General features: G+C 37.2%; 1 protein-coding gene across 1 annotated transcript in view; it reads left to right on the top strand.

The window, feature by feature from the left end:
* The window catches only part of LOC140513161 (alcohol dehydrogenase 1-like), a 33,305-nt gene extending 12,130 nt beyond the window's left edge, over positions 1-21,175 (top strand). The window contains exons 4-10 of the mRNA XM_072622557.1: positions 11,608-11,746; positions 13,373-13,460; positions 13,565-13,784; positions 13,984-14,244; positions 14,451-14,586; positions 18,430-18,568; positions 20,968-21,175. Coding sequence (XP_072478658.1) covers positions 11,608-11,746; positions 13,373-13,460; positions 13,565-13,784; positions 13,984-14,244; positions 14,451-14,586; positions 18,430-18,568; positions 20,968-21,007 — 1,023 coding nt within the window. The 3' untranslated portion in view covers positions 21,008-21,175. The remainder of the gene's footprint in view (positions 1-11,607; positions 11,747-13,372; positions 13,461-13,564; positions 13,785-13,983; positions 14,245-14,450; positions 14,587-18,429; positions 18,569-20,967) is intronic.
* The last annotated feature ends 2,133 nt before the right edge of the window (positions 21,176-23,308 follow it).

Here is a 23,308-nt window from a genome sequence, read left to right as displayed (position 1 = left end):
TTTTAAAATAATCATCCATCCCATTTAGGTTTTCAAATTTACAGGCATACAGTTAAGCAAAGTAACTTCTAATTATTGTTTCAATTTCCTCCTCCTTAGAGGGTTAGTTCACCCTTTTCATTTTTGATATCAATAATTTGGTTTTCATATTTCTTTTTTTAATAAAACTGACCAAATATTTATTAATTTTATTGGTTTCTTCATAAAACCAACTCTTAGTTTTATTTATTAGTTCAATAGTTTTCTTAATTTCAATTTTATTAATCTCTCCTTTGGCTTTCAGTGTTTCTAATTGAGTATTTACTTGAGGATTTTCAATTTGTTCTTTTTCTAGCTTTTTAGCTGCATGCTCAATTCATTGATCTCCTCTTTCTCAATTTTATTCATGTAAGTATTCAAAGATATAAAGCTTCCCCTAAGAACTGCTTTTTCAGTATCCCATAAGATTTGGTAGGTTGTCTCATTATTGTCATTCTCTTGAATGAAGTTGTTGATTGTTTCTATAATTTGTTGTTTAACTCATGCTTTAGGATTAGATTATTTAGTTTCCAATTAATTTTTGGTTTATATTTCCATGGCCTTTGATTACATATAATTTTTACTGCATTATGATCTGAGAAGGATGCATTGACTATATCTACCTTTCTGCACTGGATTATGAGGTTTTTATGACCTAGTACATGATCAGTTTTTTTATATGTGCCATGTACCACTGAGAACCAAATCAGATGAAAGTAAACCTCAAATAATGCTCATCTCCCTCCCCTCTTTCCCTCTACTATAATATATTTTTGTGCCTCTTCCTGTGATTTAATTTACCTTTTCCTGACTCCTCCTTTTCACATCTCCCATTACAGTCTCTTCATACTCTTAAATCACATTTTTATCATAACATCATTTACTTTATACCTCTCTCTCCATCTATGTATATCTCTTTTATATATCATAATAAATATACAATTCTCAAGATCAACAAGTATCATCTTCCCTTATAGGGATGTAAGCAGTTTGCCCATATTGAATAACAAGTTTGGTTTTTTTTCCCCATTTGCCTTTTTATGCTTCTCTTGAGACCTGCGTTTGAAAATTGGATTTTCTATCAAGCTCTGGCCTTTTCATCAGGAAGGTCTGGAAATCCCTTATTTCATTGAATGTCCATTTCCTTGCCTGAAGTATTATGCTCAACTTTGCTGGCCAATTGATGCTTGGTTGTAGTCCCAACTCCTGTGCCTTATGGAATATTGTATTCCAATCCCTCTGGTCTTTTAATGTAGAAATTGCAAGGTCCTGTGTGATTGTGACTGTAGTTCCTCAATATTTGAATTATTTCTTTCTGGTCACCTGCAATATTTTCTCCTTCACTTGATAGTTCCAGAATTTGGCAATGATATTCCTTGGTATCCTTAGTTTGGGATCCCTTTCAGGAAGTGAATGGTAGATTCCTTTGATGAATGTTTTGCCCTCTGAATCTAGGACTTCTGGGCAATTTTTATTGGTGACTTCCTGGAGGACATTGTCCAGGCTCTTTTTTTCTCATGGCTTTCTGGTAGACCAATAATCCTTAGATTTTCTCTCTGGATCTATTTTCTAGGTCAGCTAGTTTTCCAATTAGATATTTTACATTTTCTTCTATCTTTTCATTCTTTAGATTCTGTTGGACTGATTCTTGATGTCTCATAGAGTCATTAGCTTCTACTTGCTTGATTCTAATTTTTATCAAATTGTTTTCTTCAGTTAACTTTTGCATCTCTTTTTCCATCTGTCCAAACGTTCCTTTTAAGGAATAATTTTCTCCAGTTAGGTTTTGTACTTCCTTTTCCATTTGTCCAATTGTCCTTTTAAATTCTTCTGTGATTTCTTTTTTTCATATTTTTAAAATCATTGGTCTGTTTTTCTTCTATTTCTCTAATTTGGCTTTTTAAATCCTTCCTGAGCTCTTCCAAGACTGCTCTTTGTGCTTCAGAGCAGTTCATATTGCCTTCTGAAGTTTCAGATGGGAATACAGTCTCAGTACTGACTTCTTTGGTATTTGTGTTTTGGTCCTTGCCCCCATAAAAAGATTCTATTGTCTTTTATTTTCTGCTTTGCCTCTTACTCATGATGATCACCCTTTTCCTGGCTTTTAAAGTAGATCTCTGTATCTGGGGCACAGGGGGCTCTGTCGCACTGTTTTTGTGCCTAAAACTTGAAGCTTTATATGTTGTGGCCTCTGATTCTTTCAGCCAGGAGTTAAAATGCAACAGCTTACTTTGTGCTGAGCTGGCTGGTGTTGGAAAGCAGAGGCCAAGTGAAGTCTTTTTGAGTTTCCCCAGAGTTACCTGAGTTATCCTGGAGCTAGCTATGTTGAATGTGAGGGAGGGGTGGTCTGGCCATAGAAAGTCTTCTCTGCTGAACCAGAGCATAGGAAAGCTCAGTGTTTGGTGATCCCATCTGCACTAGTGTCTTCCTGATTGCCCTGGCTGTGCTGAGGCACGCCTAGGGTCCTGGTGTTGGTAGTTGTGGGCTTCACCCCCCCTGAGGCTCAGGAGCTTCTCCTCGGTTGTTGAGGTGGAGCTGTCTGGGACAGCTCCAGTCCTGCACTGGTTCCCTTCAGTCACAGCAAGAGGGACCCTTCTTAGCAATTTTCCTAGCCTCACAGGCTAAGAGAGTATTTACCCCTTCTGCTGCTCCCACTGTTCCAGGATTTTTCCTGGGGAGATATTCTTTGAGTTCTTTAAGGTCAAAAAGTGGAGGGAGATAGCAACTGCCAATCACTCCACCATCTTGGCTGGGTTAGTCTATTTTTAAGTGTTATTTTCTTCAGCATTTCTTTGGGTCTCCTTTAGCAAGTTCTTGACTCACTTTTCATGATTTTCTTACATTGCTCTCATTTCTCTTCCTAATTCTTCCTCTACCACTTTTACTTGATTTTCAGAATCCTTTTTGAGCTCTTCCATGGCCTAAGACCATTGCATGGGGGATTTTTTTGGAGATTTTAGATGTAGAAACCTTGACTTGATGTCTTCCTCTGATGATATGCTTTGTTCCTCCTCATTCAAAAGAATGGGAGAAAATACCTGTTCACCTTCTATATTCTTATTTTCCCTTTTTTGGGGCATTTTCCCAGCCAGTCACTTGATTTTTGAATCTTTTGTCAAGTGGAGGGTATACTCTAGGAACCTGTAAGTTATCAGTTCCTCTAAGATGGCACAATCAAGGGAGAAGAGCTTACTGCTCTCCTGGTCTGCACTCTGATCTGTGAGCAACGACAAGCACTCTTTTCTGCCCTGGAACTGTGAGTAGCATTCCCTCTCCACAGCCATGTCCAGTTCCACCATGCCAACCAGCACTCCCCCTCACCCCAAGACCACTACTCAAAGCTGAGATCCAGATCACCTGCTTGATTCCCCCAGAGTCTTTAGGCAGAGGGCTCCAAAAGTGAATGCTGCCTGGGGCTAGAGCTGGAACCAGACCACGCTCCCCTCTCACCCAGATGAAAGAGCTTTCTTACTGACCTTTGAAGCTGTTTTTGGCATTTGTTGGTTGAGAAATCTGGGAAACACAGCTTCTACCCATGATTCCATGACATAAAGCTTGCTTTAATCCTGTCCATGCCATGTGGCCCAGGCTGGGCTGTGCTCCACTCTGAGCCCAGTGTGATAGACTTTCCAGGCTTCTTTGGGCTGGAAATGTTTCACTTTGTCAATTTGTAGCTTCTGCTGCTCTAGAATTTGTTCAGAGTCATTTTTATAGGTATTTTATGGACTATGGGGGGAGAGCTAGAGCAGGTCTACCCTTCTACTCCTCCATCTTGACTCCACTCTCCTACACAATTATTTGTAACAATCTTGGACGTATGTTTTACATTTTATATACATAAAAGGTAAACAGTCTGTCCTTATTGAGACCCTTGTAATTTGTATTTTGTATGTACCTTATGTTTCTCTTGGGTCTTGTATGTCAAATCTTCTATTAAGTTCAGGTTTGTTGTTTATTTTTTACAAAGTCCTGAAAGTCTGACAATTCATTAAATTTCTTTTTTTCTCATTCAGGATTATTCTGAAGTTAGCTTGATATGATATTTTAACTGGAACTCCAGTTCTTTTGAAATGTGGTATATAGCATTCCAAGATCTGCAGTCTTTTAAAGTTGCCCCTCTTAGGTCTTGTGTGATTCTAATTGTGGCATCACTATATTTAAATTTTTTTCTTGTTGCTCATCATATTTTCTCCTTAAGCTAGGGGTTTTGAAAATTGACTATAGTATTTCTATGGTTTTTCCTCTTATGATCTCTTTCAGGTGGTGATCAATGGATTTTTTCTATTTTTCTTTCCCCTTCCTGTTAGAAGGCTTCAGGACTATTTTCTTTAATCATTTTTTGCATTATTGTATCAAGATTTTTTTTTCATCACAGCTTTCAGACAATCTGATTGTTCTTCTTTTCTCTAATTGATCCATTCTCCAGGTCAATTGTTTTTCTTAAGAGATGTTTCACATTCTCTTCTATTTTTTCCATTTTTTATGTTTTGTTTTGTTATTTCTTGATCTCTTATAACTTCACTGGCTTCCCCTTGCCCAATTCTGATTTTCAAGGAGTGATTTTATTCATTAAGATTCTAGATCTTTTCTAATTGGCTGACTTTCTTTTCATAATCTTGTTTTCCTTGATTGTCCTTTTTTAAAAACTATTCCTCAATCTCTCTCGTTTGATTTTTAAAGCCTTTTTTAAGTTCTATGCTTTTTGGGAGGGCAGATGACCATTTGATATTACTCTTTGGGTCAGAAAAGGATTTCTTTACTTCAGTACTCTCTTCTGAAGATGAAGCTTGATTTACTCCAATGCCATAATAATTCCCTATGGTTGAAATATTTCTCCTTTGCCTGTGCATTTTTCTTGCAGTAGGCTAAATTTCTGTAATCACCTCTAGTACTGAAGTTTGGAGGATGACACCTCTGTCCTCAGATCCTCCTTTAGTTTCCTCTCTGGCTTAGAACCTTAACAAAGACCTCCAGCCTCCTGTAAGTACCCAGAGCTATTGGGGTCCCCACTCCACTGCTTCTGCAGTCTCCAGACCTATGCTGGTTTCTTCTTACCCCAAGTCAAGTCTCTGCAGCATAGCTGGGTCTGGCATTCTTTGTCAACAGAGGTTCCCTCAGTCTTCCCTGGATCAGATGCACAACTCCTTTTCCTGTTCTGGGAGTAAAAGTTCCCTAGGGCTGGGGACTAGGTAGTCTCCCAACACAGCTAACACAAGGATTTGCTGCTTGCTGTTTAAGCAGCCTGAAGCCTAGAGGTGTTTACTCTTCACAGGGAAAAACTATACTGGGATTTTTCTTCAGATCATCTCCAATTGTCCCAGAAGGACCCCTATTCTACCCCTTCTCTTATTTATCTATTTTCACTGCTCTGTTCACCCTTAGGTGCCATTTTATCTCTTTTGTTGGGGGAAATCTTGAGCACTGAGAATTTTCTGACCTACTTAGCCATCTTCCCAGAATCCTCTCCTATATAGTTCTTTAGAGACAACAATCTAATCTTGCTTTCTTTTTCAAAATTTGCCGTTGCATTTCATTAGAAAACTTTTTTACATTATATCTTTGTCATTACTTCTTCTAAAGATTTCTCCTGTGCAGGATATCATTCCTATATTATAATTTGACCATAAATGTAGGTTAAAATTGTAAGGTGTTCATACTTGCATCCTATTATAGTGATTTAGAGACATTCTGGTATCAATCTGTTATATAAAGATTTAGTATTATACTTACAAAACTTCTTTATTATAAAAATTTGCTATGAAAGTAAAAAGAGGGACATAATTATAACAGAGAGGAAAATTCCCTTAGCTCTGTTGGGAAAAAATTCCTTACTTCTGTTTGATTACAGGCAAGAGTCATATATAACAACCAATCATGTAGTCAAAGAATGTTAAAGGCAAGGTTCAGGATCAGCCAGATGGGGAATTTTCCTTCTCCAGAAAGGAAATAGGCCAATGGGGAAATGGAGTCAGGAATATCTTACTTAGGCTGTATCCTAAATCATCCCCACAACCTTTCCCAGACACAAACACTCACCTTTAAGCAGTCCTTAGACTGCTGCACATGTCATGATCTACTACTGGTTTTATGACAATTTAGACGACTAGCTTAGTAATCAAAGGTCAAAACAACAGTAAATTTATGATTTTTACATTAAATTTTTACATTAATAGCAATTTTTACATTAGAATTTTAACATTAAATAGGAAAACTTTACAAACTTCAACTTAGAGCTTGAATATCTTTCCTGATGTTTCCCTAATAGCTAACATTTCATTAATCCTTTACTTATGAATTAAAGCTATCCATATTCTGAGACTTCAGTCATATAGCAAATACCTAATAGCTGACTCACCAACAATTTGTTGAAGATAAATCTTTAAACCACATTATATACTTTCATAATAGCCAAGATTTTTGAATGAAAATCTGCTATTACAGTAAATATTATAATTATTATCATTATTGCCTGTCTATAGCTAAATATGCCTCATTAAATATTTAACCATTTTCATCAAATTTTTATCACATCCTTCTAAAAGTCCAATTCATATGTAACAGCACTCAGATTTTTAAAAATTGCTGTGTCTAACAGCATTTCTTTTTTACAGTGTTCTCTCAAAATTCACAGTATGAATTTAGAAATATTATAATAACACAAACAACAAATTTCAGATGACATCAATTGCATTTTCAAATTATCACATATGAAAAGTATTAATCTTATTACCTTGCTTTTTGGAAAACACTTAAATGTTATCATGTATGGAACAATTATGTTAAATTAGAGAAATAACAATAATGTAGTGCTTAGCATATGCCAGTCATTGTATTAAGCACTTTACAATATTACATCATTTTGATTTCACAACAATCATTATTATTTTTTTCTTTACAAATCAGTTAACAAGGTCAAACAAAGATAAAATAGCTTGCCATAAATTGCATAGCTAATACATTTCTGCAACTGAAACAGAGAAAGCTGGGCTTACCAAGGGAAGAGATTAGCTGGCTCCTCACCTCAGACTGCCACACTAGGTGGTCCAGGGGTACCAGGACTCTCCCAGGCAGCAGCTAGATGCGACCTTCTGAGGATTGGCCCTGGCTTGTAGACTGTGATTATGTTTGGGAGGGGTCTACAGAGGGCACTGACTAGGGACTGGAGTAGCTGGTGCTAGAAACTTCCCTTTGGTGGTAGTTCCTGATGGTAGGGTTCAGTGAATACTGGCTGCGAGGCCAGACACCCACCACACATACAGCTGCAGTGACTGGGATTGGGGAACTCCTGGAACAGGGTATGTGGGGCCTCACTGTGGATACTGCTCTCCCCCTTCCACCAGCTGGAGCAGAACTTAATTCAAGTTTCTCTACAATTCTCCAGCGTTCTCTTTTCTTAATCTGATTTGAGATGAGAGGGGTTAACAGAGGAACATGGGCCTTAATGGTAGTAATCTCCACAATTCATGACTGAGAGGAGGATAGAGGGACATGCCAAGTGAGCAGGCATGTGGGGAGGGTCCCACAACACCTTCTTGGGTGTTTTCTCCTTTTTCAGTACCCTACCCTTTTCTTAAAGGGGACCATATTTTCCTTTCCTAATGGTGCAGAAGTAGACACAGGGACAAAATAGGAAGTTAAGAAAGGGTTAACAAGAGGTTCCTATATACCTATTTTTTTCAGACTGTTTCCTTGGATTTCTGCCAACTTACCTTCTCTGCTCTGGATCAGTGAAATTATTAATCTTGCCAATTGCTTTTAAAAACTTTCTTAAAAACATATAAATTTAATCATTTTTCCTTAAAATAAATTCTACAGTGAGGTACCTCAAAATTTACAAAGATATTTAAGAAGGAGGTGAATTCACAGAATTAACCCAAAGTCTCAAGTCTTCTCCTGCAATCAAAAAATAATTAGTTTCCAGACTCCTTAATGATTAATTTGAAAACCTCCAGAATTTGCTAAGATGTTTTTTAGCAGTTACATAACTTTAATTATCTAACTTTATTTCTGTGGTCCCAACAAGGCCAGTGTTGAAACCACAGGAAAAAAAATGCCTTGACAGCTTTTCCTCTTTTCACAGAACCTAACAATATCCCACGTGAAGCCTAAAGTTAGAGTTAGTAAAGTTAATCAGTCTTTCCCACTGTTCTCTCTAACTAAAGCTCTTAGAAGTTTTTCTTGCTGGCTGCATTTTTAAATCTTTCAAGGTAACAGAATATTGCTCAGAGAATAAGGCGGACATAGACATTCTGCATTTTACAAAGACACAGAAACAGACAAGATAGAGACAAATGAAAAAAAGAGAGAGAGAAGCACAGTATATAGCTGGATGTGTAAATAAAAAAGAACTTAAACTGTGAGGTATACAGAAAAAAGAAAAAAGGTTTGCAGCACCAGCACACTGTTAATTTCAATCAGCTCCACATGCACACAAAACCAAACGTGTCAGAAATTCTTATGCAAATAAAAGTGATATGTGAAGAAAACAAATTTGTAATGTTTTATAATTTAAAAAAAACAAAGTCACACGCAAAAAGTTAGGCAATCTGTGGGCAAATAGGACTTGTTACAGTAATCCAGATCACATAAAGGGCTCTGGAACATTCCTTACAATAAAAAGACAAGTTGAATTAAGAATGAGCTAGAAGATTTGAGGAGGAAAGGACAGTGGACTCCCCAGATGAGGAAGGTCAAACTTCAGAGAAATAAATCTCCAGGGGCACCTAGTCCAACCCCACTGGAAGGTCCATTTAACCGTGTTCAATGTCAAATTCCACTTCTGACACCAATTAATGTCACCTGGATCAGATCCAGCTTCTAAGCTATGAGTGGCCACAGCCAGACAAATAGAGCAGGCTACAGACAGGAGAATCAGGACACAAACACAAGTTTAATTAATTTCAGAATGAAAAAATGACATGTGGAAGCCACCCCTCCTAAGAAGGAAGGCTTCAGGCTGCCAAACTAGGGTCACTTATATACATGGAATGGGTTAACCCCCAATAAAATCATTTTTACATCTTGAGAGAGTTCTCCTGGTTGGCATTTCTTGGGACAATATATGCATTCTTCGGTCCCATGGTAATAGTCATTGTTTTCAGGGTCATGACCACCTTGCCATGTACATAACCAGAGGTCTGTGATGGGAACAGGAGTACAGTACCTCTCAGTGATTGTGAACATGTGACAGATGACCCTAGGAAACAGGAGGAGCTAAATCTCTCAGTGAACACTTAGTGCTGGTCCAAGCAATATACTTTACCAGAGGGTGATGTCATCCTGAGCATGAAGGATTATCGTTATGCCAAGCTCAGGCCATAGCTGACTTGTTAAGCCTTATCTCTGGAAAACACGGTATTTCCAAAGTATTTTGACAAAATATAGATAACAATCCATCAGTGTGTTCTTGTCCTATGAAATCTTGTCTGTCTCTTCCCATAAATCCTCCACTAACTTTGCCAAGACCCAGTCTTGGATTATGTCCACTGTTCTTTAGTCAATTTCTATTCATGGTACTGTAGAAATGATTAAACGTCTCACTGGGTCCACCACAAATCTATGCTAGCTGATCTCAACTGAGCTCTCATTTCATTAAGGCAGTCCTTCCTAAATAATTCATTCTACCCACCACAGTGACTATTCCAAACCAGTTCTTATCCCCTCAAACATTTGTCTCCTATTCCACCAAAAAATTCAGAGCATTGACCAAAAGTTCTTTCTTCTCCCTTCCTTTTCATCTAACAACACTCAGATGTCTTCTCCCACTATGTCCTCCTTCATCTTCATCCCTTCTCTTACCAAGTCAAACTTCTATATATTTGCCCTTAACCCCATTGCGCCCCATCTTTTCCAGCAGTTTGACCCTCTGTCATCTTTCTTCTTTAACTAAACATCAGTCTCTGTCCCCAACCACTACTAACAAACATGTCCCAATTTATCCCTTAAAAACCCTTACTTCTTGCTATTAATCCCACTACATATTGTCTTACATCATTCCTCCCATTTATAGCTCAATTCCTTGGAAAGTCATTTATATTCCCATTATAGAAGCCATAACAGATTAGTATCAGCCTAGAAGGAGGTCTCTCTTGGAATGCCCCAGGTATCTGAACTATTTAAGCATTTTGAGCAATGATTTGAATGAAGGCATAAGTAGCATACTTATCAGATTTTCAGGTGACACAGTATTAGGAGTTATAAATAACACACTGAATAACAGGATGAGGATACTAAAACATCTTGATAAGTTAGAACACTGAGCTTCAATCCAATTTTTTTTTAATTTAGGTATAAATGTAAAGTATTACAACTGAGTTCAAAAAACTAATTTCAGAAGTATGAGATACAGGAAATAAAGCCGTAAAGCACTTTGTCTGAAAAAAATCTGGGGGTTCCAGTGGACCTCAAGCTTAATATGATTCAAACAATGCGATATGGTAACTGAAAAGTCTCATTCAAACGCAGGCTACAAGAAGAGAGGCAGAGTGTCTATGATCATGAAATAAAGTGAGAGTACTCTGCCCTGGTCTGATCATGTTTGGAGTACTATGTTCAGTTGTGGGTGCCTTACTTCAGAAATGGCACTCTGATAACTTAAGCAGAATCAGGGGAGAAGAATCAGCATTGTGCAAGTCCTTGAGTTCATGTCATGTGAGCATCAGCAGAATGTATTGGGGATATTTAGCCTGGAGAAGAAAAGATTTAGGGGACATTGGAGGAGAGCTAATTTCAGGTATTTGAAGGAATTTCCTATGAAATAGAACTTAGACTCCTTCTGTTTGGTCCCAATTGCGCTCTCTGACTGACTATAAAAGATAAGCATATTGATAGAGTCCCATACTTTTAAGCACTACCTTGTACTTTTGGTCATTCAACAAGCATTTATGAAGCACCTAGTACGAGGTCAGGCAGGGCAACTAGAGAGTAAACCAGATAGAGCACCAGACCCAGAGTCAGGAAAACTTGGATTAAAATCCAACACAGACACTTACTACCAATGTTACCCTGAGCAAGTCACTTAACCCTGTTTGCCTCAATTTTCTCATCTATAAAACAAACTCAAGAAGGAAATGGTGAACCACTTCAATATCTTTGCCAAGAAAACCCCAAATGGGATCACAAAGAGTCAGACATGACTGAACAACATCAACAGTGTTACAGTGGAGTGTGTAACTTGTTTTATCAGCTGTAATTTGCATTAAGTCAGATCCATCTGATCAAGCTAAGAGTGTCAACAAATGAGAGGGAGAAAATACAGGAAATTCAGCAGAACCCGAACAGAATATGTTGAATTGTTCTCTTTAGAACCACTTACTTTCCAAGCCTGCCTTGTTCATACCTGAATCAAAGTGGAAAACAACCACCTGAGGATAAGTGGACTACCTATCTGCCCCTGACCCCCCAATTTTACAAACAAACATTCTGATATATAAAGAAAAAGAAAGAAGATTATATGTGAGAAACTTTGAACTTCTGTCGTAACAGCATTTTCTAAGTATATTCCATGAGAGTACACTAAGCACCATGAACCTCTGATATTATAGGAAGAAAATATTCTGCTGTGTTTAACATCATTTAATTGTCATGCAGGTTATATCTTCAGGGATCTGTGGTTCAGATAATCACATTCTAGAAGGAAAACTCAAGACACTTTTACCTGCAATTTTGGGACATGAAGGAGCTGGAGTCGTAGAAAGCATTGGAGAAGGTGTGAGCAGTGTGAAACCAGGTGAGGATGGAGCACAAAATGGGGTATGCTGTCAAAAATTCCTTTCCACCCCTCTACAAAAAATTATCACATTCTCTACAAAAAGGAAAGAGATTTTGGAGTAGATTAACACATGTATAAATAGATAATAAGATTCAGATCTGGAAGAGTCTTAGAAGATTATTAGATTGCCAAATCCTCTTTTACATTATAAATCTTTGGACCTATGAAGGAAGACTTTATCCACCCCCTGAGAAACAGAGGAGAAACAAGTACAGCACGGTCTTGCATAGATGTATACCAATGTATATGTCTTTATATGAGTACAAGTATAGATATCTAAGTATGTGTGTGTGTGTGTATAAGGGTTTGTATATGTATTTTTGTATATTGTGCATATGTGTGTACATACATATCGTGTATTTATACATAAATATATGTGTTCTAAATGTTTGTGCCTATGTTTATATGTGTGTATGCATGTGTGTGCATATGTGTGTGTATGTGTGTGTGTGTGTATAATCTTCCACTGGTATGAGAGCTCAGACTGCTCAGTTGGTCTCTCACTAGAAGGCACCACCAGGCGTTTCCCAACCCATCAGCTCTAAGCATGATTTTTCTCTTTCTCAAGAGAAGAGAAAATACATAATTCAGAAAGAGACATGGGTCAGTAGCATTAAATGCTGCAGACAAGTCAAGAAAGATGAGGGTTAAGAACACACCATTAGATTTGGCTAGTAAGGGAGCAATTCAGGGGAAGGCATGTTGAGCTGAGTAATGAGTTTTGGAGTCGAATTGGAAGAAGTTGGAAAAGGAGTGACAGGGAGAGGAAATGGAGACCAAAGTATGTAAGCAACTTTTGAGCTTGTGAAAGGGAGGCAAAGATAAAAAGGATGGTTTGAGGAGATGGTAGAGTCATGTAATGGCTTGTTAAAGACGGGGGAGATCTAGCCATGTTTAGTAGGAAACAAGTCAGCTGATGAGAAAAAAACCAGAGATTAGAAAGTGAGGGTCTAGGAGTGATTTTAAAGAAAGCAATCAGAGAACACAGGACTGAATGAGGTCAAGGGAGCAAGTAGAGGGGTTACAAGAAGATCACCTCAATTTTTGAACTTTTAAATCTTTTTTATTCAAAATTTAACAATATCAATAAATACAAATATGTTAATCAAATAAGAACAAAAAAGAGGATTGTATAAAATAATAATGATCTGTTAGATATAGGGGTTTTTTTAAGTCTATTATCAAGTAGCAGAAAAGAGGTTACTCAAAGCCATTAGCTCCTAGCTCGAAAATTTTTCCAGGGAGTGTAAGACACAGATATTGTAGTCATTCTTGAGCATGGAGAGGTTTTGCAAGGCTTAAAATACCAGAGAATTGATATCCATAAAGGCAACAACTTCTCTTACACTGATATAGTCATTGGCATGGCTCAGGTCAAGAGGAAAATTGCTTCTTTCTGGAAAAAGAAAAATGTTTGCATTGTTAATATTACTTATGTGACAAGCTTTCATTCCAGCTTAGTGAGTTAATTTTAGAAAATCCAAAGTATAAACTTGCTGAATTATCTCCACATTTCATTCTGATTCTACTCAACTTTTCTCTCCATCCATATTGACAATCATTTCTTCTGTTTTCCTCCCTTAGGAGATAAAGTCTTAATGATTGCTGTCCCTCAATGCCGAAAATGTGACTCCTGCTTACATGCCAAGGGTAACTGTTGCCTGAAGGAAGAGTAAGTCCCTTCCTTACCACTAATTCTGCTTCCATATTTACCCATGGCTGATGGATCTCATGTCTCTTTGTGTGGATCTCTGTCTTTCTGTCTCCATGGACTAGTATCTTTTCTCCTGTTGGATTGATGCTTGATGGTACCTCCAGATTTACATGCAGAGGGAGGAAACTGTATAATATTTTTGGAACAAGCACATTTACTGAATACACTGTGATGCATGAGATATCAGTAGTAAAAATTAATGATGCTGCACCCCTGGAAAATGTCTGCGTAATATCCTGTGGACTCCCCACAGGCTATGGAGCTGCTGTTAATACAGCACAGGTGAGCACGTATTGATGGGCAATTCAGTGAATGAGGCTTTCCCTAATCTATACTCAGACATGGCTGAGCCAACCAAAACAGTCAGGCAAGTAGCCTTGTAAAGACTCAGGCAGACTGTGAAGAATGTTTCTTCTGTTTTGATAATGCGGGTTCATTCGGCACTGAAGTCTCACTAGGAATTTGTGTCTTTCATGTGCAGGTTACCCCTGGTTCCACCTGTGTTGTCTTTGGGCTTGGAGGTGTTGGCTCTGCAGTTGTTCTGGGGTGCAGAGCAGCTGGTGCTGCCAGGATCATTGGCATTGACATTAATGAAGGGAAGCTGGCTAGAGCAAAAGCTCTTGGGGTCACTGATTGCCTTAATCCTCGACAATTCAAGAAGCCCATCCAGCAGGTGGTGGTGGAAATGACTGGCTATGGTGCTGACTTTTCCTTTGAAGCTATTGGGACTATTGAGACCACGGTATGTTATCTATGGTCACAAAGAGAAAGTGTTTTAAGTCAGGAAGTAGCCACATATGTAAGTTTATAATCCACTCTAACTCATATGACCTATGCTTAAACTAGGCATTAATTCTACTGGTTTTCATGGTAGTGAACTTCACCGTGAAACCCTATGTCAACCAGAAAAAGTGACTGGAGGACTCACGATTGTATTGTAACCCCTAGGTTGCAGCTCTGGAATCCTGCAACCTGAGTTATGGTGTCTGTGTTCTTATTGGAGCATCACCAATAGGATCTCTGCTCTCTTTTGATCCAATGAAGATACTGTCTGGCAGGACCCTGAAAGGATGCTTATTAGGAGGTAGGAAGAAAACTTGAAATGACCTGGGGTCTTAACTCTAACAAATACCTTTGAATTTTCAGGAAACATTGGAACATATAGATACAGCAGCTAACATTTATAGAATAAGAGATAGGAATGAAGTCAATCAATAGATTTGTCAAATAGTAAACATTTATTAACATTTACTATGTACCAGGTATGTACTAGGTACTTGTGCAGAGAAAACTAATACAGAGAAAGCTGAAAGTATTTCTATTCCCTTTCTCAAAGTTGGGGTGTAATGGAACTAGATCAAGCCAGCTCACAAAAGCTGATTCCTCAGTTTTCAATGTAAGCATTTATACCTCTGAAATTGACAAATGTTACAAATCAGGACTTGACTTACTGTTTCATTTCTTGTCTAGGCTTAAGAAAGTGACAGGCAAAATGTTAAATATGCAGATTAAACTTAAAATTGTGCCCTATGTACATTTTTGGAAGGTCAGTTATTAAACATTTACCCTGACTAAAAGATATTATTACAGCAATAGTAGCAGATTTATAAATATTGCTTAGTATTGGATGTAACTTAAATCTGGTCGTCATCCCAGGCTGTAATTTATAAATAAATCAATCAACAAGCATTTGTTCCAGAAGACAGAGGACTTGGGATTGTAACCAAGAATAATTTACCCATAAAAACTGAGTGTAATTCTTCAGGGAAAAATGATATTTAATAAAAATAGAGGAACTCCAAACATTGCTAATGAAAAGACCAGAGATAAATAGAACACTTGAGATTCAAATACTAGACTCAAAAGAAGAATGAAATGATAAATATGGGAGCAAAATCATAAATGACTCAGTAAAGTTAAACTGTTTATATTCCTATGTTGGAAGATTTCATATATAAATATATTTGTACATATATATATAATTTCTTTTTATATTTTTAAACTATTTTTTCAATTACATTTAAAGACAATTTTTAGCATTCATTTTTGATGTTATATTTCTCCCCCCTTCCATCACCTCTCCTCTCCCACAATCTGATGTAGGTTATATGACTGATTTAATATAGGTTATATGATACATGTTTACATGACTGCAAAACAAATTTCCATATTAGTCATAGTTTGAAAGAAGAACTAGATCAAAAGGAAAACACACACATAAAGTGAAAACAGTATACATCGATCTCTATTCAGAATTTATCTGTTCTTTAGATATAAATAGCACTCTCCATCATGAATTCTTTGGATATATATATAATTTCTAAGGTCTTTATCATTATTTGGCAGTTAAAAGGAGTATACGTAGACAGAGGGCACAGTTGATTATGTTAGAATGATCCCCCAAAAAATTAAGGGCTGAGAAAGAAGGATGCACTGCGAGGAGGGTGATGGAGAGGAAGAATGGGAGAAATCTTACATCAAAGAGGCATGCAAGGAGGAGAGGGAGGGAGGTGAGGGAGAAAACGAAATACCTGAATTTTTTAGTTCCTTCAGAACTAGCTGAATGAAGGAAGAATATATAAACATTTATCTTACCCAAAACGGATGTAGGAATGGAAGGAGATTAAAAAGGGGGGGAGGAGGGCTGATAAATGGAAAAGCAGATGAAGGGAGGCAGTAGTCAGAAGAAAAATAGACTTTTAAGGACAGAGAGAGACAGAGACAGACAGAGCAAATAGCAGAATGGATTAGAAATCAGAATCTAGCAATATGTTGTTCACAAGAGACACACTTGAAACAGAAGCACACATGTGTAGAATTAAAATAAAGGACTGGAGCAGAATTTATTCTGCTTCTGCTGAAGTTAAAAAAAAAGCAAGGGTGGAAATCATGATCTCGACAAAACAGCAAAAACAGATGTAATTAAAAGAGATAATCAGGGAAACTACATTTTGCTAAAAGGTACGACAGACAATGAAATAATATCAAAACACTTTACAAGTTTCTCTGATAAAAGCCTCATTTCTCAAATACACAGGAAACTAAGTCAAATTTATAATAATAAAAGCTATTCCTCAATTATAAATAGACAAAGAATATGGACAGACCCTTTTTAGCAGAAGAAATGAAAGCTATCTAGAGTCATAATAAAAAAGTGCTCTAAATCACTATTACAACTTAAGATAACTCTGAGGTATTATCTCACACTTATCAGATTGTGTAGGATAACAGAAAAGAAAAAAGATGAATTCTGGAGGGAATGTGGAAAAATAGGGACACTAACACACTGGTGGTTGGAGTTGTGAACTAGTCCAACAATTCTGGAGAACAATTTAGAACTATGCCCAAAGGGTTATAAAACTGAACATGCCTTTTGACCTAGCAATAGCACTACTAGGTCTATACCCCAAAAAGATAAAAAAATAAAGAAGGAAAGGACCTATATGTACAAAAATACTTATAGGAACTCTTTTTGTGGTAGCAAAAAAATGGAAATCAAGGAGATACCCATCAACAGGAGAGTGACTGAACAATTTGTGCTATTTAATTGTAAGGGAATACTGTGGTGTTATTCAAAATTATGAAAGAGATAGTTTTAGAAAAAGCTAGGAAGACCTCAATGAAGTGATGCAGAGCAAAGTGAGAAAAACAAGAAATCATTCTACATAGTATTGATGTAATGATGCAATGATAACCCATGAAAGACTTAGCTATCGTTGATCAATATAATGATCCAAGACAATTCTGAAAATACTGAAAAATGCTCTTTACCTCTAAATTGAAATATACGTTTTTATTTTTAATTTTTCTTTCTTTTCTATGCAATATGTTTTGCATTATTTCATATGTGTAATTTACATAATGTTTGCCTTCTCAAAGGGGTAGTGTAAGAGTTGAAGAATTTGGAAAAAATACACAATAAATTTGAAATATTTTTAAAAACAGCACTGAATGCTGCAAAGAGGTCAAGAAGGATGACAACAAAAAAGAGTACTGAATGCAATGAATATCCAATTTCCTACATATGAATTATTAATAATGTACTGTTCTGTGCAACTCCTAGCTCAGTGCAAGAACCCTAGTTCTGTGAACAGGTAAAATACGGTTCTTCAAAGTCCTTCTCTGGAATAAATCATTTGAGTGGGGAAAAAAGGAACAGAAAAAAGAGATATGTCCAAGTAGAATGAAAAAGAAGATGGTATGTGAAAAAGATCTTGGAGGATTGCAAAAAATTCTACAGTAAGAAGGGATCATAAGGACCTCACCATCATCCAGAACAAAGACATGGGGGTAGGAAAGCACAATATGAAGAGAGGGGAGTGAGAGGTCCAGTCTGCCTGCAGAGTGAATGTGTAGGGGTGACGTGATATGATGGAGAGAGCACTGGATTCAGAAGCAAGAAAACCTGAGTACAAACCCTGCCTCAGACACTTCTGAACTGTATGACCCTGGACAAGGCATTTACCTCTTTGGGCTTCAGTTTCTTCATCTGTAAATGAGAAAATTAGACTCAGCTGGTCTTTTCCAGATCTCAATTCTACCATCGTGTGTTTTATGATTCTAAATAATGTGAATTAAGCCCAGAACTGTGTACGGCCTTCAATGACCTGCTCAGGCATTTGATCTTTATTTAATCGGTTAACAGGAGGTTATTCAAAGTCTTTGAGAAAATGAGTAACATGAACATTAGGAGGAATATGAATAGAAACCCATGACCAGGAGATACATGACCTCCATCTAGTGTTCCTCCAGTCAATCAATTAGCTTCTTGTGTTGTCTGTAAAAGAAGATGGAAAGCAGACTCTTACACTATTGTCAATGGATGTTTCCATGTTCATTTCTTGTATGGTATACTGACATGTATCTGATTTATCAAGTTGGCCTTATTGTTCAAGCACCATCATTATCTATTTTTTTTCCTTCACAGAGTATAAAACCAGAGACCACATTCCTTCATTAGTGGAGGATTACATGAAAAATAAAATTGATGTGAACTCACTGATAACCCATAAATTGCCTTTCCTCAAAATTAATGAAGGGTTCGACCTCCTTCGATCAGGAAAATGGTAAGAGCTTTGTTTGGCCATCTCTGTGCCTGACATTTACATAAAAACATCATAGTGAAAATGAGGAAGCCCTTCTCACAAGATCCTAAATGAGTTAGGACTAGATGGGGAGGGTGGTCCTGAGGAAGGAATCTGGCAATGTGGCATCCACTACCAACTTCACTCATCGTTAGCTATGTGATGCAATCAAGTCTGTCCTTTCATCTCTCTGTATCTTTCATCATTTAATATTAAGTCGGCATAATAATACCTGTCTGACCTACTTCAGAGGGTTCTGGAGAAGACCAAATGAGTAAATAAAAATGAAGACTTGAAATTAAACATGTTACTTAAGTTCCTAATATTAATAATATTGATATTGCAAGTCTAAAAGCATAAGTAAACTCATTTAACATTTCAATTCAAAATATCTTAAAGTGGGGAGTGTTAGGATTGTCTCAGTTCTGAAATGATTTTCAGATTGTGTGCAGAGACAGGGAGTTGGAAAGGTAAAGTGGTAACAAATTGAGGAAGATCTTAAATGCCAGGCAGAGAAGTGTGAACTTTATTCAGTTGGCAATAGTGAGTCACAGATTTCTGAGAAGTTATGTGAACAGACTTGTGCATTCCTCATGAGTTTTGAAAAGTGGATTGAAAAGAGAAGTGAGTGTGGATTTCTGCCTGAATTCTCTGAGTTCATATTCAAAGAAAAGTTTTTGTTTTGCCTTTTCTGAAATGTGCTGAGATTTTCATTCATGAATACATGGATGAAGAAGAGGTAGGCTGTCAAAAAGAGGCGAGATGGAGTGTCACCCAGGCAGAGGGAATCATATTTTACATTTTTGTAGAGAACTACAGCCCTATCTTGAAAACTTTTCTCTGAAAATCTTTTGCAGTCTCATCTACTCATTACTTCATGCAAGGGACCTAAAGCATTCATGAAAAGTCTTACTATTGGCTTGGTAGATTTATCAAAATCAGTTGACATCCATATTATTGATTTTATGGCTTTTATACCAATGGTAGCAAGCCATTTTTTTGTCCAACTCTAGTGATTACATCATTGTAGGAAAGCCCTAATGTGGCACATACATGCAGCTTTAGTGACTCATCTGCAACTTATACTCTTAACATGTTGCAAAGATCACTGAGTGGTTAGTTAAATGGTTTGCCCATGATCACCTAACTAGAATGCGTCCATGGCAACAAACACTCATCTAATCTCAGGAGGAAGGCATTAACATTAAAGGGGTCCCACAAAGACTTCTTTCAAAGGGTGAGATTTTAGTTGGGAATTTTAACTTGAAAGGAGCCAGGGAAGCCAGGTGGCAGAAATGAGAAAACTCCGCCGTTGGAGGAGAGCCGGTTAAAATTCATCGCATTCGCAGATAGAATATTTTATAAGAGGAATAACAAAGAGGTGACTCTTACTAGACTATAAAATAAGTGGGAGGGAGTACAGTATAAGAAGAGTAGCAAAGTAGGAAGGGGATAGGTTATAAAATGCTTTCAATGCCAGAGGATTTTTTATTTGATCCTAGAAGTAATAGGAAGCCAATAGGGTTTATTGAATAGGGAAGTGATATGCTCAGCCTTGTATTTTATGAAGATCACTTTGATAGCTAAAGGGAGAATGAATTGCTGTGGGAAAAGACTTGATACAGGCTAATCAACCACCAAGCTATTGCAACAGTCCAGGCAAGAGGTGATGAGGGCCTTTGGTGTCAGAGCAGAGAAGGTGGGATATACAAGAAATGTCACAAAGATGGAATAGACAGGACTAGGCAACAGACTGGACAGAGAACATTGATGGGAGTAAGAGGAGTCAAGGACTATGCCTGCATATAAAAGCCATCAAAGGATGATGATACGCTCAACAGTAAAAGGGAAATTAGGAAGGATCTGGAAGGGAATTTGGAAGAAAAGACTCCAAGTTCAGTTCTAGATGTGTGAAAATGCCCAGGATATCCAATTTGAAGTATCCAATAGGCAATCCTGGGTTCAAAACTGGAGGTGTGACGAGAGGGTAAGACTGAAAAGGAAGATGTGAGAATCATCTGCTTAGAAATCATAGCTTTGACTCTAAGATCTACCCTCAATCCACTGCCTCTTAAGGATTAACTGGAATCTTACCATCTCATATAGTCTAATTCCTTTTATTTTTTCACAAAGTATGTAGTGAATTGTAGTAGAAAATGCAATGAACTGAGAAACACAATGTCTGGACTCAAATCCTGACAAACACTTTTTGACTATGTGATGTGGACAAGTCACTATAAGCCTCTGGGTCCCAATTTCATCATTAGTAAAATGGGGAGAATGCAAATTCTATCTGCTTCACAGGATAAAAAAATTCTTTGAAAATATAAATACAAAGAATTGCAAATGTAAGCAATTGTTTTTGCACTTCTGTGTTTCAGCGTTCGATGTGTCCTACTGTTTGGAGATTCTAGTGGATGAAAGAAAAGGAAATCCAAAGAGGCATCCTTCCTCCTGGCTACAGTGTCATCCTCTTGAGACCTTCATATAGATCAGGACTAGGCATGCAAACTTGGTGCTTCCTAGAATGGTGGGAAGTGGAACAAGCTACTTCTGACCATTATGCCATTAAAAGATGTTTGTTTTAAATCTGTGTGTAAAGTTGACTTATGACTTAAAAGAGAAAAAAATAGGAGTTTAGCTCTTGGTGAGCTGGAGCTTCCTTCTATCTAATTATATCAACATAGACTGACACTCTCCTATAAGGAATGGTTCCTATCAGTTTAGAAAGACTAAAGTCCATCCTTCAGTTAATGTGAACTCTGAACCATCTCATAAGGACTATGCTTGCATTTTCAGATCTTGACTGGGGTGATTTTAAGCCCAAAACAAAGCCATTGCTCCTCACCCTTTTGCTGTAGAGTAACAAAAATCCTGTGCTCTTATAGCAGATTGCTTGCTACTTTGGGGAGGGAGGAGAGAGAAAAATTTGGTACTCAAAATTTTACAGAAATTAATATTGAAAACTATCTTTACATGTGACTGGAAAAAAATGAAATACCATTAAGAAACAAAAAGAATCCTGTGTTCTCACTTCCTCAATGACACTTTCTGTCAATCCAGATTCTGAGGACTTTCCTAAGTTTGTAGCTGGCTGGATCATCTCCCTAGTCTTATACTATGGAAAGGAAACAGAGACCTCACCTCTCTTTCCCCTGACCCAAGTGTGGAGGAGTTTGTTTAAAGTCTTAATCCAGTTATTCCCAATACTTCTTAGATTATCTCTCCTTGACCTATTTTTTAGGTCAGTGGTTTTAAATGTATTATTTCTTACGTTTTATTTTTTTCAGGTATTTTTTATTTTGTCTCACTATTTCTTCATGTCTCATTGAATCATTGTTTCCTATTTGATTTATCCTAATTATACTTCTTAGGTAAGATATTCCATTATCTGTCCTAAAATAGCAAAATATTCTTCCCTGGCTATTCCATTTAGTATTTTATATTTTGTTATTTCCAAGTATTCTTGCAATATTTGTCATCAAGACTTTTTTTCTGAAAGTTTAATTTGGAATTGTGGTTTATATTCTGGAATCCTCAGTCCAAGTTGATTCCTAAAAGTGTTTGGCATTTTCCTTGGTTTGCTTATTTCAATAACCTCAGTGTCTATGTTGGGGAGCCTGTTTGCAACAAACTGCACATTTGAATAAAATGGCAAGACACACCTTGGTCCAGGATATGATGGCAAAAACTAGGCCCCTCCTTCAAGTGACACTGAGACTACTAAAGTGTTGGGTCATGACTAGGGCCTCCCTTTTGGAACAGGGCTCTGAGACCTGCAGGTGCAAAATGTAATGGTTGTTCCAGGATTCTGAGTTAGGGTGGTTAGGAGAAATATGAGAGTCTGAAGAAAGAGGAGCTTTAGGCAAGAGTTTTGTTTTAGATGTATTAAATATGTGCTGAAGAGACATGCAAAGGAAAATGCAAAAACTGACTCAGAATTAAGGCCATTGCCAAAGATGCAAAATCAGAGGAAAAAGGGGTTTTTAAGGAGCAGAGGGATAGAAATTGATTACCAGTAAGTTCATACGTGTAGTCCGCAAAGATAATGCAAAGGGGCCAGAGAAGGGTCAAATTATTTGGGGGGAAAAGGGTTATCATGGTAAAATGAGGTCTAACTCCTCATGTTACATATACAAAAATGCTAGGAATTCTCCTTAAAGGGTAATATTGAACAACTAGAATATAAGAAATATAAGAACAACATTCATTGACTTTGAGGCCACCATAAACCCATATAAAGAGATTCTTATCAGGTTGTGTTGTAACAGATTCATAATTGAAGAAATCAAACACAGTAGCATACATGAAAACAGCAACAAACTCTTTTTAAGAACTACTGATCTTGCTGGACTTACACATATAAAGGTTCCAAACAATTAGAAGAAACAAAAAAGAAAAGCTAGGAACCTTAACATACCTAGCAAAATCAGAAATTCAGCTACATAGCAACAAGTCTGTGCTAATTCCTCTTAATCATGTTGGTTGGTGGAAGACATGAAGTCTAGCTGCCGTAATGAAGCATAAAAACCATAAATCAATTGTCCCTAAATAAAAAGCCTTCACGTAGCAAGTTTTACTCAAGTAAAATAAATGTGCATTGTGCCTGAAAAGGTTTGTTTCATTCTATGCCTAGAAGCCATCACTTCTCTATCAAGAGGTGGAAGGCCTCTTTTATTTTTTAGAGTCATGATTGTGAGGGTTGGCCACCTCCTTTGACAA

This window comes from Notamacropus eugenii, chromosome 7 (assembly GCF_028372415.1).
Source record: "Notamacropus eugenii isolate mMacEug1 chromosome 7, mMacEug1.pri_v2, whole genome shotgun sequence".
NCBI classification, from domain to species: Eukaryota; Metazoa; Chordata; class Mammalia; order Diprotodontia; family Macropodidae; genus Notamacropus; species Notamacropus eugenii.
Note: the sequence above shows the minus strand (reverse complement) of the source record. Positions and strands in the feature narration are given on the sequence as shown.